Consider the following 15,838-nt stretch of genomic DNA (forward strand, 5'->3'; position numbering starts at 1 on the left):
TTACATTTTGCATTGCTCATCTTTAACAAAGCAAGCATGATAGGTGTTATTATGTAGCTAGACTGGCATTTCAATGCAGCCAGTCTAGCCATTTATTATTGTGATATGGCATTTCGTATTGGGCATCTTTGGCAAAGCAAGCATGATAAGTGTTATTACAAAGCAAGACTGGCATTTTTCTGCAACCAGTCTAGCCATTTCTTACTGTGGCATGTCATTTTGTATTGGGGATCTTGGATAAAGCAAGCATGATCAGTGGCATTGTTCTTGCTGCTGCATGACATTTTGTGTTTGACATAAATTATAAAACAAGCATAATGTGTGCTATTATGAAGCAAGACTGGCATGTCTGTGCAACCAGTCTAGCCATTTCATACTGTGCCATGGCATTTTGTATTGGACATCTTTGAAAAAGCAAGCATGATCAGTGGTATTATTCTTAGTGTGGCATGACATTTTGTTTTTGGCACCTTTGATAAAGTAAGCATGATAAGTGTTATTATATGGCTAGACTGGCATTTTGGTGCAGCCAGTTCGGACATGTTTTTATACTGTGGGGTGCACTTTTAATGGTAAAGCCAACTGCAGTATGTTCTTGTGTGGGGATGCTGCCATATGTTGGCAGAACAAATATGGACATGTTTTCTTATATTACTATTACTGGCATTATGGGCAATGCAAACATGTCAGCATGGAAATGTGTGGGCACAGCCAGTGTGAAAATGATTTATATTAGCACATATTGTGGGCAAAGGCATCATGAAAATGTGTTGGAGAAATACTCCTGTGCACTGTTGGTGACTTGCTTCCATTGGATTTTTTCATGAGTTACCCTACACAATCAATAGCAAATTGTTTGGCTTTTAAAGAGTGCGCTCAAAAATGCACTTCAGTCATATCTGGGAGAAATATTTACCCCCTTTACTTAAAAAATGTACCAGGCGCCACTGATTTTTAGCTTTAAATTGGGGATTAGTAATACTTATTATCATCACACATCTGACATTTTCCACACAGAACATTGAAAAAGTCCCCTTTCACAGATGTGTGCGCTCAGATGGAGCCCACACGCGCCTCCACCTGCAGCCATGGCCTGCCAGGTGTGTCTGAACTGGGGTCGAGTCACCAGGCTGTCCCCTCTTCCTGACCTGCCGAGATACGCGATGACGCAACGCGGCGGGAACGCTACGGCGGGCCGCGCCGGGCTCTCCCGGGGCAGCCCCCAGGGGCTGGCGGCGCGCGGCTGTCCCGTCCTTGTTTGTCTGCTCGCAGTCTCCTGAGCGAGCGAGGGAGGGGCCCTGCCTTTAAAGCTGCTCCCGCGGGCTCTGGCTCCAGCAGGGAGAGCTGTTTGGGCACACGCAGGTACAGAGCGCGCCACGCCACAGAGGCTGCCAACATGGGAGAGGAAAATGAAATATTAAAAGAAGGATTCTTGGTTAAGAGGGTAAGTCTGGGCTCTAACAATGTCGACTCTCTCTACCTATATTTCTGCCCATCCTCTCTCGTTTTCTTTTTTCCAGTTGTGTTTCCTCTTATCTATCCTTTTTACATGTGTCGTCTCCCCTAATCACTCCCCGACTTTTGTCTGCCCCCCTCCTAGCTCTCTCTCTTTTCTCTCCATCTAGCTACTCATTTTATTTTTCTCTCCTCTTTCAAGTTAACTATTTCTCCACTAGCTTTTTAGCTTTTCTCTTTCTCTCTCTTTTTCTCTCCCCCCCCTTGACGCTGCCTTACACCACAGCATCCATCAACCCAAGGAAAATAAGGCACCCCCCAACAGCGGCTGTGCCACCTCTAAAGCGTGCCACTGTATGCTCGCTCCTCGTATCTATTTTCCCAGATATAACGTTTGTTTCCATTTTTGCTAACACCATATGTTCAAGTAAAGGGATCTCTATTCCCCTTTTTTTGGGTTGCATAGCGTCTTCCCTTCAGTGGTTTCTAAGAGCCTCATGCGTACAAATGTGTCAAGAGTCCTAAAAGTGCACCCACATCCCCCGACCAGGATAAACCTTTGCCGGTGGGAATTTAAGCTGATCATTTAAGTGTTTTTCCTACATCTAGTGACGTAGGAAGGTGCTCCTGTACCCCTCCTATCATGTAACACCTTCTCTCCACTCTTTGACCCCCCCACTCCCACTTTATACTTGTGCACAATACTTTAAATTAAGGCTCAGCCTTCTGTCTGTATCGTCCCAATTGAATGTACCCTGGTATCGCCATTCTTACTTGGTCCCTCTGCTATAACAATACTGAACCCTACTACTGCAATTCACTGATTAAGGGGATGCCTTGTTCTGTGTTAAATGTTGTGCAGTGCTTCTGGCAGCAGCATATCTGCTATCTCCAATCAGTTCAAATAAGGGCTTGGGGAGACGCCCTTCTGCTCGTGTTATAAAATCGCAACTTAGTCAAAACAGTCTCCTTCAATTGTGACTGTATAACTCTAAGTCTTTCTCCGCTCTCTTCCACACCTTACAGACGTGATTCCATCTCTCTTTCTAAATGTCTCCAGTGCAGACCTCACACAGCACTGTAGCTCTATGCTGGACTCTGCCTAATGCATGTTTATGCTTGTAGACCTGCAAACCACTAAGAAGGCACTACCCCGGGTGCCTGGTTATATAATACATTGCCAATGAAAAAAATCTGGATATTTTATTTATTTTTGAATTTGTACAGCGCACAAAAACCCATAGGTATCGAGGCGCTGACATGTGCCTATATTCAAATTGTTCTTTCTGCACCACTGTCCTTCAACTTTTCTGATAAAAAGCCTTGTGTTCAGCCCAGCTACCAAAGACAGCCAGCCTCGATCAAGGTAGCTTTACACATTACTGGTTATCAAGCTGAAGCAGATCTGAATCTGACTTTTGGGCATACATCATCTGTTCCACGTTTTGTGTCTGTAAATGTGTTGCTAATCCTTTAACTGGACACAACTCTGTAGGAGAGGCCGCAGCAATAACTTCCCATAATGGCTGGTAAAACCTCTTTATGTACACACCAACGTCCCAGTAGCACCCCACTTTGCCTTCACTCTGTTTGACAATGTTATGGTCCTTGGACAGGAGACTCCACACTGCTGTCTTGTGGGTTGGCTTCCAGAACTCTGGTGCCCATTGTGTCTCAACATTTCCAGGTGTTCTACTCTCCAAATCTATGACTTGGCCACCTAAAATCCATCTCCTTCTGATTTCTCTTCAAGTTCTCTTGAATGGGTTTTCCTTTTCCCACTATTTCTTGGGTATCGGTTCTGCCGCAGATCTCTGTCCTCCACAAGGAGACCTCCTTCTTACCTTACAATCCCATGGCCAGTATTCCTGCTAAGGCCAAACAGCCTGGTCCTCTGGCCCCAGGATCTAAACCTTGAGAAGCTGCCTTACCCATACCCACATTGAACGCCAGCCACAATCACCGTTCCCCTGCCCGTCGCATGGCTTTATGAATGGCTCCTTCCTTGGTGCCAAATCTCTAGCGTCTACTTTGCACGATCTGCTGACTTTACAATCTCCAGTCCAGACTTGCAACCGGTCATGTCATTTTCCAGCACCATGAGCGAAGAAAACTAGAAGTCTACATTTTGGTTGAGGATTTGAGGACAGATGTCCAGACAATTGTCCTGCTGTACAGCTGGGCCTGTAGTTGGCAAGTTCAAGTCCTGTGGCAACGACAACTCAGCCCTTCTTCATCCTTCTGAGGTCCATAAATGAATTACCATTAAGTAGAGTCATATATCACTTGTTACACAGCTTAAGGAATCTGGCTTGAAACACTATTAAAAAGCACTAAATTGTTAAAGTCTGATGGCCTGGGCTTTGGCAACTGTCTTTTGGGCATGGGGGAGAATCAAAGGGGTGTGCACTAGATCCCTTTGCCCAGGTTGATAGGTATCACTCGTGAGAATGACCAGGGAACTCCTGTTTGGCACTCCCTTCGCTGGCTTCCCTGCTCTGCCTGGCCATTGCTTAGCCTGGCTTACTGCTGAACTTGGGCCTTTCTGCGTGGCATCAGCCTTTATGCTAGCTTGTGCCCTGCCAGGAAATACTCCCGCAGTGAGATCCGGGGATCGTAGGAAAGTCCCAGTCGCTTTTTTAGATTTAGCAAGTCAGCTGCCTGTGTTTTTGGAGGAAGGATAGCTCAGGGGCAACGCGTTTGTCTTGGAAGCAAGACAACGACGCGCAACGCAGGTTCGAATCCCGATCCCGCACTTAGAAACCACTCGCTGGTATTGCGCGTTATCGTACTCGCGCGCTATAAAAGAACAATTATAATCTCCCTTCTGGTGAACCTTCGTCTTCACCCTCACCCGGATGGGCATTTAAAAGCTTGCCTGTTTTCTCTGGTCAGCAGGTTCTGTTTTTGCTACCGAACTTTTTGTATTGTACTGGTTGGCTTCACCTTTTGTTAAGTGCTCTGTGTGTATATATGGGATTTACAGTACAAAGCTACCAAGGAAGCAGAGGCGCCAGGCACAAGAAGCGGGTACACAGTGGAGGAAGGTGGTGGGTGAGCAGAGCTGGTTCTAGGATTTGCGAGCTGTGTGGCAAAAGACATGCAGGGCACCCTAATGTGGAGATATATTGACAGCTCAGCGACATCAATGAAAGGAGCGTTTTGGGATTGGAGCAAATGAGTGCTTGTTATGCGCATCAGGTCGCTGGTGGTCTCGGATCATGAGTGGGAGATGAGCACAACAGCTGGAGGGGAGTAGGTTTGGGTATAGCTAGGTTTCGAGCTCCGCCCCCGACTGGAGAGGTCGGGTTCCATTTGGAGTGAAATAGGGAGAGAGTTCCACAGCTTGGGGCTGAGATAGGAGGTGGTTCACCTTCCTTTGCTGTTGCTCATTTTTGGGGGACAGAGGTTTCGGCAATTGTGAGGCTGGCATAACAGGGCAGAGGGTGGCATCAGAGGATGACTGGCTTTGAAGGCAAGCCTGATACATTCCATTAGGCTGGTGTCTCTGGAAGGCCAATGGGGATGGGGCAGGATCAGCCACATGCCTTGTAAGCATTCAAAAATCTTGGTGACTCTTCGGTGAGGCAGTTATGTGCCACAAATCAGGAGTGTTCCTGCCAGTACATTTAGACGGTGTGGTTTTTCCGACAGTAATTACTTTGAAGTAATTACTTCGAAAACACTTTGATTTGTATAAGAGGCTGTGAGTTAACGGGCTAATAGGGGTGGGTAGGGAATTGAGGTAGGGGTGCTAGTGTAGGGAAAGGTGGAGTGTGGGGGGCCCCCAAATTACAAAAAAAAAAATCAAAGTGATTTTTCAAAGAAATCACTGTCGGCAAAAGTATAGGGAACCAGCACTATTTAGGTCAGTAGTCTCCAAACGTTTTAATGCTGAGCTCCCCAATGAGACAAACATTGTTTCTTGGCCCCCTACTAGCAATAATTGCTTATATTTTCTATTAAACAGTCACTGTAATCCCGTTTTAAAGAGCTTCGTGCCCCTCCTGGTTATCCTTCGCGCCCCCCTTAGGGCCAGCCCCACAGTTTGAAGACCGCTCATTTAGATGGTTTTTATGCCCAGAATAATAGGCAATACCACACATCTGGAGGACTCTGGGCAGGTCAGCACCTTAAGAAGGGCTAAGGCAGAGTGAGCCATCAAGCCAATTCCTGAAACCTCCTTGCCTCTGGGTGGTTAGAAGGGCTGGAGAGGGGTCGGCTTTAGGTAATGAATCTGTATAATCTATTATCACATTGGTGACTTTAAGATAAGGTTACCAGATGACTCCATGTCTCCAGGGACAATGTATTCCAGCCCTAGACGTTCCTTTTACCTGAGCTTTGATGAAGTCCTTGTTATTCAACTGGAACGACCCCAAGACTATTATGCAGGGTGTCCCAGATAACACGGTGCCCACTTTCTGGGGTTGCTTGTGGTCTTGTGCAGAAGGGATGTGATTTAACAGTTCAGGCTGGATTTGCAAATGGTATTTTTCCTTATGTAATGGCATGATAAGCTGAAAAACAGGAATCTGGAGGGTTGTCCAGACCAATGCCTGTGGTTTAGATCAATTCAATCCCTTCCAGGCATCACATTTCTGATTTGCAAATGTGATCTGTTGACCTTACCATAAATGGCTGGCAGGGCTGGGGCAGCGTCAGTCACACGTTGGGGAAAGTCCCAGCAGACTACTGGATCTGAAAGGCCAATACGGACCATCTGCGCCCAGATGCAGTTAATTCTGCCCCGGACTGTCTAGCGCGATACAAATTCCTCAAATCAATGGGGCAGCTAAGAGTCAGCCGAGAGCATAGAGAGAGAGAGCATAGAGAGAGAGAGCATAGAGAGAGAGAGCATAGAGAGAGAGAGAATAGAGAAAGAGAGAGAGAGAGAGAGAGAGAGAGAGAGAGAGAGAATGTTTTCTCTATAGATCATAGTTTAGTATTTTCACCTGGATATTGCACATTTCGCAAAATGGGTTGGGTCTTTACATAGCACACAGACCTTGGATGGCCCAGCTCTAAGGATTAGACACGATGATGGCATTAAAGGGAGATGGAAGAAGTTCAAATTAAAGAGACCATCACATTTTGTGTAGCAGGTTTTTTTGGGAGGACATGGCGTTTTCCTCTGTCGGCTAGCACTTTTGGAGGCAAAGCCCCAAAACATACCAACACTTCACTTACTTGGACGGGGCTTGCCTTAAAAGGGCATGGTCCTGTGCTCTGCATGTGAGTTGTACGCAGAGCAAAGTATAGGTTTATAATGATCTCTGAATTTTGTTTCACATTTGTCAATGATTTCAACCCCCTTAATTTGTGAGCATGACTTATTCTCTGAGTTGCTGCTCCTCACCAGAGGGAATTGTGAAACAAACACCACAAAACAGAAATACATGCCTGCAATGCCATTTTTTAATGTGTGTGTTATTTAGTACATTGGCATAGTCCGGGGAGTAACTCGCGTTTCAAGAAGCAGACTGGCTTTCAGAATACTCAGCACTGGAGTCTGAATACAGACACAGCCACAACTTCACATAGCGTGTTGACTGGGCAAACTGGGATGTATGTCCTTAAAATTCCAAACCTTTTTTGTTAGGGTGAATATTGTGACCAATGAAAACAGCAGAGTACAACTTCCACTGTTCCCTCAAAGGGGTTTGTTGCTGGATCATTATAAGAAATGTTTAAAATTGTGGGCATTCTTATGTTCCCATAATGCCTGTTGCTTTTATGCAAATCACCAAAATTGGGTTTTGTGAAGGTACTGTGTTGTGCGACTTGACCTGGGGCCCTGGCCCCTCCAAGGAGGAGAGGAGTCCTCCAGTAAATATTTTCCATTTCCAGCACTGGGCATTGTCCGAACAGTGGTCCTCTCACACATCTAGTACTGTGACCGCATCCTCAGAGGCCCTCCAATGAGCACATTGGTCAGAAGAAAAAGATCATGGCATAGACTGGCCTACCTGATCTTTGGGCTAATGAGGAAAGAGCAAATTGCAGTGGCATGGACGGCACTGCACTGTGTCCCAGCAGAGGGTTGAGCTCCAAACTCTTCCTTGTTCATGAAGCCCCCCCTCCCCCCGGCGTGCGGCCAGACACATAGGGCCCGCGTGTCAAAGAATTGCACTGCTGCATATCTGGGTATGGCCAGGAGCATTTGGAATTTGCACCTACTACCTTGTACCTCATTCACCAAGCCTACAACTGGAGCAAACTTGGAGCTGCCTCATGTGCAAATATGATTCACAAAGATGTGCATCTCCGAGATTCCCCAGGTGTCACTGGATTTTGCCCCCGTTTTAGTTGCAAGTCTCAGATGCGCCCGGCCATCTCCTGATTTGCTCCAGTGCAATTCTCCGGCCACATGGGCTGTTCTACAGCGCTACCAATGGACCTGGCGCCTGAAAATGGCCTATGACTGGCCTGTGTAAACAACTCTTGCTCCATCGCAGGAGATGCTCCAGGCACAAAACGCTCTGTACTTGCTCTGGCAAGTACAAAGGACTGCGGCAGATTTGGACTCCGCCCGACACAGGCTTGGTCCACTGCCATTCACCTCCCGCGTTTCCCCGCCAGTTACCCTGCCGCTTCTTTCTACTCATTCCGAAAGCGCTATGAAGCAGGCGAAAGACAGTATGCGCTATAGAAATACAGAGGGGATTGCAGACCTGCAGTCGTCACAACAACGGATGTGTGGCTACAGGAAATGTACTCTAGTTGCATTATTGAGAAACAGCAGAGGAAAGGCGACTTTGTGATGACATTTGGGGTGGATTTCTTCATTCTGATTTGGAGCAGTTTGCTGTCTGGAGGAACGCTGGTGGAACCTGGAAGATGTTATTTCAGGATGCTTATGGGGGGGGATCCCCACACCCCCAGTTTACCTATTTTCTTCTATTTAAGTGTCTATTGCTATGTTTCAATTATTGGCATTGTTTATGTGCTATGTTGATGTACTTGTTTAGGCCTACACCAAAAATTGTTTTAAAAAAAAAGAAATACAGATGGAAAATGATAACATGTATGGTCTTGTGGTTTACTATATATCACCTGAACCGCCCACATGGCATCATTGGACCATACACTGTGTCATGTGACCGCCTGCAGAGAGCTGAGCACAGCTGCAATGTCACAGGCTCCAACCGAGGAGCTGCGGTTCGGGCTTTCATCTTGCCCAGGCCCACCGAGTTTGGTTAAAGAACACCCTTTATTACAGCGCTTTGATGTTTAAAGTGATAATTAAGGCGCCAGGATCGGTCAGTGGTGCGTGTGTAGGCTCCAGCAGGTACTGAAGGGCTACAGATGCACAGAGCTCAGGATATGTTCAGAGCATTCAATGGTGGGGACCTGGAACATGAAGCCCCATCCCTCACCCATGCACGAGGGGGGCGGGGGGAGTTCAGAAGCCTTGGACCCCAGTCTTCAGGTGGACCGCATTCTTGGTTTAGCAGCTGCTCTCTTTTTGACTTACCGTCATAGCTTGCGGGATCAGTTCAGTTTTTCCTGTGCCTTCAATCCGTCACCCCAATAACACGCCATTGTTTCATGATAAGGCAGTCGTTTTTCTTTTGATTAACAAATCAGCATTTGCGTCTTTTTTTTCTAAAAAATCCAAGTGAAAGAAAATTGGCACACGTACGTTTTGTCCGCACAAAGCAACAAAAAAAAACAATACTTTAAAAAGGCATGGTATATAGAAAACATTGCCATAGTAAACCGCACTAAAATAGAAAAATCTGAATGAATGATATATTTCTCTCAATAGACTAACATTTGACCCTTCAAGTACAGCATTTATTTGATCATCAAGGCATAATACTAGATCTATTTTGCTAGGTTCATGAACTTGAATTGCGAATGTTCAACATGAAGGTGGCTTCTTGGCACTAGGGGAAGTCTTGAGAACGACCAGAAACCGAATATGCATATGTGTTCTTTTTGGAGAAGAGGGTGGTTTCTAGGTGATGCCTTAAAGGCAGATGGCTTTTACCCACCTTCATTTAAATGGATGCAGAATTCCATAGTAGTAGGGCCTGAACAGGGAAAGCACGATCTCCCATTCTGCTCTTAAGTGAGATAAGAAGTGAAAATAGAAAATAAGTATGAGCTTGGTCTTCATGGATGGGGGTGCGGTCAGATGAAATGGTGTGTTGTGAAAAGCGTGCCTTCCCTGTGACTCTTCTGTCCACTAGCAGCCGGCAAAGAGAAGGCAGAACAGGGTGTATACAGGTTGTGCCTGTGAAAGATCCTATGCAGAAGGCTGGCTACCACATTCTATGAGTATGCGCAATTATTTCATTTGACATACTAATAGCTGTGTGATGCTACTGATTGTGAACGCAGACCTGAACTGCAAGGTCAGGCATCGTGGGATGGATCGAAATTGCTGGAAACTATTTAGCACCTGCTTGTCGTCCCAACGAGCCTGATTAACTTGATACCAACTGCTACTAGCAGCTACTTTTGATTCCCCAGGCCAACTGCCACTATACAAGCATAGCTACCTGACAGTCATATGCAGTGCTTGGTCAAGTAATTACCATAGCATTAAGCCACAACTAGAAGACATGTAACCGGTCGTTTATTATGTCTTCTCATGTTTATGTCAGGCTTGTCTCTAGAAATGCATTAGCTCCCTGCTTCCCAGAGGTACAGTAGCTCCTGCGTGCTGTTGGATCCCTCAGCGCATGCTTATCACACCTATATTTTCACCCTTGGCATCTGAAACTTATTAGAGGCCTTTGCAGATTTACATACCAAAAATAGGAGCGCTGTCTTTGTTCATTAAGTTTAAGAGATAGGCTAAATTGGTGGCTGCAGAGTTTGATTGGATCTGATACCCTGGACGCCCTCCGATATAGCGGTGTGCCATTCAGGAATTGGTGAACATTGAGCCATCCGTGGGGCACCAGATCTCCCAGCAGCTCAATGTACAAATTAAACAATACAGAGGCCAGTATTTACCCCCAGGTGGGAAGAGGGGTGGGGTGGGGGGGTTCAGGGGATGGACTAGATTTGCTATTGGCCGTAGAACCGAATTGTGTCCAATTGACCACAAATGATTTGAACCTGGCATGAACCCCTCATAGACCATACTCCGTGACCAGGTGTCTGGGAGAAAATCTTCCATTAGGGTCAAGATGTAGATGCCCTAGTAACTGGCTGTCACCAGCATCCAACATGCAATACACCAATGCTGTCGCAAGGCCCCAGCAACTGGGTGTTTCCAGCATGCACTCCACTAGTACTGCTGCAAAGCCCCAGCAACTGGGTGTTTCCAGCATGCAGTCCAGGAGTTCCCAGCATGCAGTCCACCAGTGCTGCTGCAAAGCCCCAGAAACTAGGTGTTTTCAGCAAAAAGTCCACCAGTGCTGCCACAATGCCCCAGCAACTAGGTGTTCCCAGCATGCAGTCCACCAGTGCTGCCGCATTCCCCAACAACTAGGTGTTCCCAGCATGCAGTCCACCAGTACTGCCGCAATGCCCCAGCAACTAGGTGTTCCCAGCATGCAGTCCACCAGTGCTGCCGCAATGCCCCAACATCTAGATGTTCCCAGCATGCAGTCCACCAGTGCTGCCGCAATGCCCCAACATCTAGATGTTCCCAGCATGCCGTCCACCAGTGCTGCCGCAATGCCCCAGCAACTAGGTGTTCCCAGCATGCAGTCCACCAGTGCTGCCGCAATGCCCCAGCAACTAGGTGTTCCCAGCATGCAGTCCACCAGTACTGCCGCAATGCCCCAACAACTAGGTGTTCCCAGCATGCAGTCCACCAGTACTGCCGCAATGCCCCAACAACTAGTTGTTCCCAGCATGCAGTCCACCAGTGCTGCCGCAATGCCCCAGCAACTAGGTGTTCCCAGCATGCAGTCCACCAGTACTGCCGCAATGCCCCCACAACTAGGTGTTCCCAGCATGCAGTCCACCAGTGCTGCCGCAAAGCCCCAGCAACTATGTGTTTTCAGCAAAAAGTCCACTAGTACTGCCGCAATGCCCCAACAACTAGGTGTCTCCAGCATGCAGTCCACCAGTACTGCCGCAATGCCCCAACAGCTTGGTGTTCCCAGCATGCAGTCCACCAGTGCTGCCGCAATGCCCCAGCAACTAGGTGTTTCCAGCATGCATTCCACCAGTACTGCCGCAATGCCCCAACAACTAGGTGTTCTCAGTATGCATTCCACCAGTACTGCCGCAATGCCCCAACAACTAGGTGTTCCCAGCATGCAGTCCACCAGTGCTGCCGCAATGCCCCAGCAACTAGGTGTTTCCAGCATGCAGTCATAGAACAAGAAAAAGGATCCAACAATAGGAATCCTCCCGTCCCTCGCACACTATCAACAATCCACCAAAATGGTGTTAAAAGGTTCTCGGTAGAAATAAACACATGCAGAGTAAGAGATTCAATAAATGTTGTTTCATATACACATGTCAAGAAAAAAGAATTTCAGAAGACGTGAATTACGTAAAATACACGAAAGCATTTTTAATCACATCATGTGATCCTAGCAAAACATAATCTTATTGAGTCCAAGATACGAGATACTGTGGCTTTACGGGTTTTGAGGGAAGACCCTCTTCTTCAGAAGCCTTACTTGGACTGTTGATAATTAGTAGTTCATGTTGAAAGGGTACATTATCAGCAAGAGGGAATGAATTAAGAAACCAAACATGGTTGCAATGCCCCAGCAACTAGGTGTCATCAGCGTCCAACATGCAATCCACCAGACCTGCAGCAATGCCCCAGCAACTAGGTGTCACCAGCATGCAGTCCAAAAGTGCCCGCGCAATGCCCCCGCAACTAGGTGTCACCAGCATCCAACATGCAATCCACCAGACCTGCAGCAATGCCCCAGTAACTAGGTGTCACCAGCATCCAACAAGAAATCCACCAGTGCTGCCACAATGCCCCAGCAACTAGGTGTCACCAGCATGCAGTCCAAAAGTTCCCGCGCAATGCCCCCGCAACTAGATGTCACCAGTGTCCAACATGCAATCCACCAGTGCTACCACAATGCCCCAGCAACTAGGTGTCACCAGCATCTAACAAGCAATCCACCAGTATTGCTCCAATGCCCCAGTAAATGGGTGTCACCAGCATCCAACATGCAATCCACTAGTACTGCCATAAAGGCCCAGCAACTAGTTGTCACCAGTGTTTAGCATGCAGTCCACCAGGATTGAATATCTGCTTATTATGATTACTCACAAATGTCTTACATTGTCAAATCCGGTCTAACTAGCAGAAGTATTAGAAAGTAAATCATCTATTCGAGATCTTAGATTGAACAATTTGAAACTACTGAAGGTACCCAGATGTAAACTTACACTGGTAGAAAAAGGGGAAAAGGGTCTTTCTTTGTAAAAGCCCCGAAAGTCTGGAACAGGATAACTACCCCTCCCCACCCCCAGGATCTCGGGTCCATGAAATCCACTGAAGTGTTCAAAAAGAACCTTAGAACGTTGCTCTTTAGATAGCTGTCCACTTGTAACCAGTTGACGATGCCTGCCAGATGTTGTCAGCTGTGATGTTACTTGTATTACCTGTTATTGTCTTTGTTCGTTCTGCGCCCGTACGCCTCCGGGCCACTTGGTGCACAATATAAATGTAATAAATTAAAGTGCTGCTGCAATGCCCCCGTAACTAGGTGCCACCAGCATCTAACATGCAATCCACCAGTAGTGCCGCAATGCCCCAGGCACTAGGTGTCGCCAGCATCCAACATGCAATGCACCAACCCTGCCGCAATGCCCCAGTCACCAGCATCCAACATGGAATCCACCAGCCCTGCGCAATGCCCCAGTAACCAGGTGTCGCCAGTATCCAACATGGAATCCACCAGTAGTGCCGTAAAGCTATGGAGATAAAAAAGCAAGTCAATTGTCTCCAGCTGGAACAACACTCAACCATTCATCCTTCTCAGATCGCTCAATTGAGGACCATACAACTGTATAATCAGAGCACTTAATAATACAGTGCTTCGAAGCTGGAGGAATCGGATGCTATGTTCACATTTGACGCACTAATCATTAAAGCATTCCATCCATCCCTGCTTCCCATTCCAGTGCTACGATTGGCCCTAGGCCCATGCGGTATGCGCTAAAAACCGGTTTTCATGTGAAAAGAAATATCCATTAGCATTGCTGCACCCTTTGGAGTAATTGTTCACATAAAGGGAATGTTTAATTGATCTGAAGGTATTGCTGTCGGCGGTATTGCTTTCCAGCAGCAGCGCGCGCGCTTGCCCGACCATAAGCATGTTTGAGAATACGCTATGCTTTAAAAGGAATGATGGATTCTTTTTTAGCGAACCACTCCGAAATGAGGAATATATCCGTGTTTGGGAAGCTTTCGCGGGAATGCGACGACCAACGTCTAAAGCTGTTTGCATCTCCGTGTGTTTCTGTTCTGAGTGCCCCACCAGGTGTCATCTTGGATGCGCATGGCATGTGCCTGGCTTATAGGGTAAAGACCGTGCAGCAATACCAGAGGAGGACCACGATCACTGCATGGTGGCCCTGAATGGACTTGCGATGGAGGACGAATGAACTTAGCAGGGATTTCAATTCCAGAAACTTTACACTGACATTTCTGATCATTGGGCCCAATTAATTACATTTATAAAGCGCTCATACAACCCGCAGGCATCGATGCGCTACGTATTTATAACGCGCTTAAACACCCAGAGGGTTCTAAGCGCGGACGCGGGGATCGAACCTGTGTTGCTTCATGTCGTTTTGCTTCCAAGACGCGCACACTGCCGCTGAGCTATCCTCCCGGGACAACCATCGCTAATTGCTGTTGTAGTCCAAAACACCTGCACGGTGACTGGCAGGTGTGCTCCCCATGCTCTATTCATATTGCACACTGGTTGCATTGGGGGGTCATCTCAGAACAGCGATCTCAGAAATGAAGCGACATGTCCATTCCATCCTACACCCGAGGTTAGAGGAATGGTGAACAGAAAAAAATAAAAGCAGTGGGACACCGCTCCGGACCGTTCGTGGTCACTTCGATCACTGTATGTGGGAGAACAGATGAGTAAATTGGTGGCCACCCAAAAAGCAAAACTAAAAAACGAGAGCTCTATCCTCTAAGGTTCACGCTCGACTACCGCTACAGTGTAAGTAACATCCATATTTTGTAGCCTGCCTAAATACATACTTGCCACCCATTCCGATCTGTAGGTGCTTATCCAGTCCTGTTTTTTCTCTCCTTTGCATTCTGGGACTTGTAGTCCGAGTTTTATACTGGGAAAGTGGAACTCCAAGTACCAGAATGCAAAGAAAAAACCAGGAGTGGATAAGGACCTACAGATTGGAATGGGTCATGTTGGCAAGTTTGTAAACACCACATTGGCAATGAGGGAAAACAAGCCCTGACACCAGCACTTCAAGCAAATGGCACTTCTACTTCTTTCCTGACCCCACAAAATATCTTGCCACGCCTCATGGTGCTGCGTTCCCTGGCTGTCTGTGGCCCATTCCTCCCAGCCGCATCACTGCTTGCGCAAAAACTTGTTGGAAACTAGTGCGGTAGCTCGGTGTGTAACCTGTAGGTCACATGTTAAAATCCCTGCTAGGCCAATTGAGCATTTCAGCCTAACACACTAAGGTTACTCATTATATGGCCCTCCAGATGTTTTGCACTTCAACTCCCATGATCCCTAACCAGCACAGTGGATGGTGAAGGATCATGGGATTTACAGTGCAATCGGGAGGATAGCTCAGCAGCAACGTGTTCGCCTTGGAAGCTATACGACACGAAGCAACCCAGGTTGGATCCCCGGGTCGGCGCTTAGAAACCTCTAGGTAACTAAGAAAAAAAAAATTCCTGTAACAGCGCCTCGATGCCCGTGGGCTGTGTGAGCGCTTTAAAAATGCAAATAAATAAAAATAAATACATCTACACAATAAGTACCATTACTTTGGCGGTGGAATGATCTGTTATTACATAAATGTCCAGTGTAGGGGTCGCACACTACACAAAAGCCAAGACATTGCTATTCTTATGTTTCATGCGTGGTGCCAGAGACATGCCTTAACACTTAAAAGCTCTCGGGTATGGCCTGACATAATATTTTACAATATCCCTTTGCAAAGCCTTGATACACGCCCTTCCTATGACCATGCTTGCACATAAGCTGAACATTAATGGGCATGAAGTGTGAAGTGCAGTTGTAATATAACCAGTTGACCTCTCAATATTTCCGTAAACCACGGTGGTCCATTCTCAGGCACTTGTCTCCTTAAGTGTGGTGAACAATTATCTAAGATCCGAAATCCGAGGTGGTTGGGTGCCGTACAGATGTCAGACTTGGCCATATAGCTGGCACGCAGGGGTGTTGCTAGGTCTGGAAAAGATCTGGGGATATGCTAA

The 15,838-nt window shown here is 47.0% G+C and overlaps 1 protein-coding gene across 1 annotated transcript in view; it reads left to right on the plus strand.

Moving 5' to 3' along the window:
* The first annotated feature begins 1,273 nt into the window (after nt 1-1,273).
* PLEK2 (pleckstrin 2) overlaps nt 1,274-15,838 on the plus strand; it is a 60,951-nt gene continuing 46,386 nt past the window's right edge. The window contains exon 1 of the mRNA XM_069638723.1: nt 1,274-1,444. Within this exon, the coding sequence (XP_069494824.1) occupies nt 1,397-1,444 (48 nt within the window). The 5' untranslated portion in view covers nt 1,274-1,396. The remainder of the gene's footprint in view (nt 1,445-15,838) is intronic.

The sequence above is a fragment of the Ambystoma mexicanum genome, chromosome 14 (genome assembly GCF_040938575.1).
Source record: "Ambystoma mexicanum isolate Mex_15411 chromosome 14, UKY_AmexF1_1, whole genome shotgun sequence".
Taxonomy (NCBI): Eukaryota; Metazoa; Chordata; class Amphibia; order Caudata; family Ambystomatidae; genus Ambystoma; species Ambystoma mexicanum.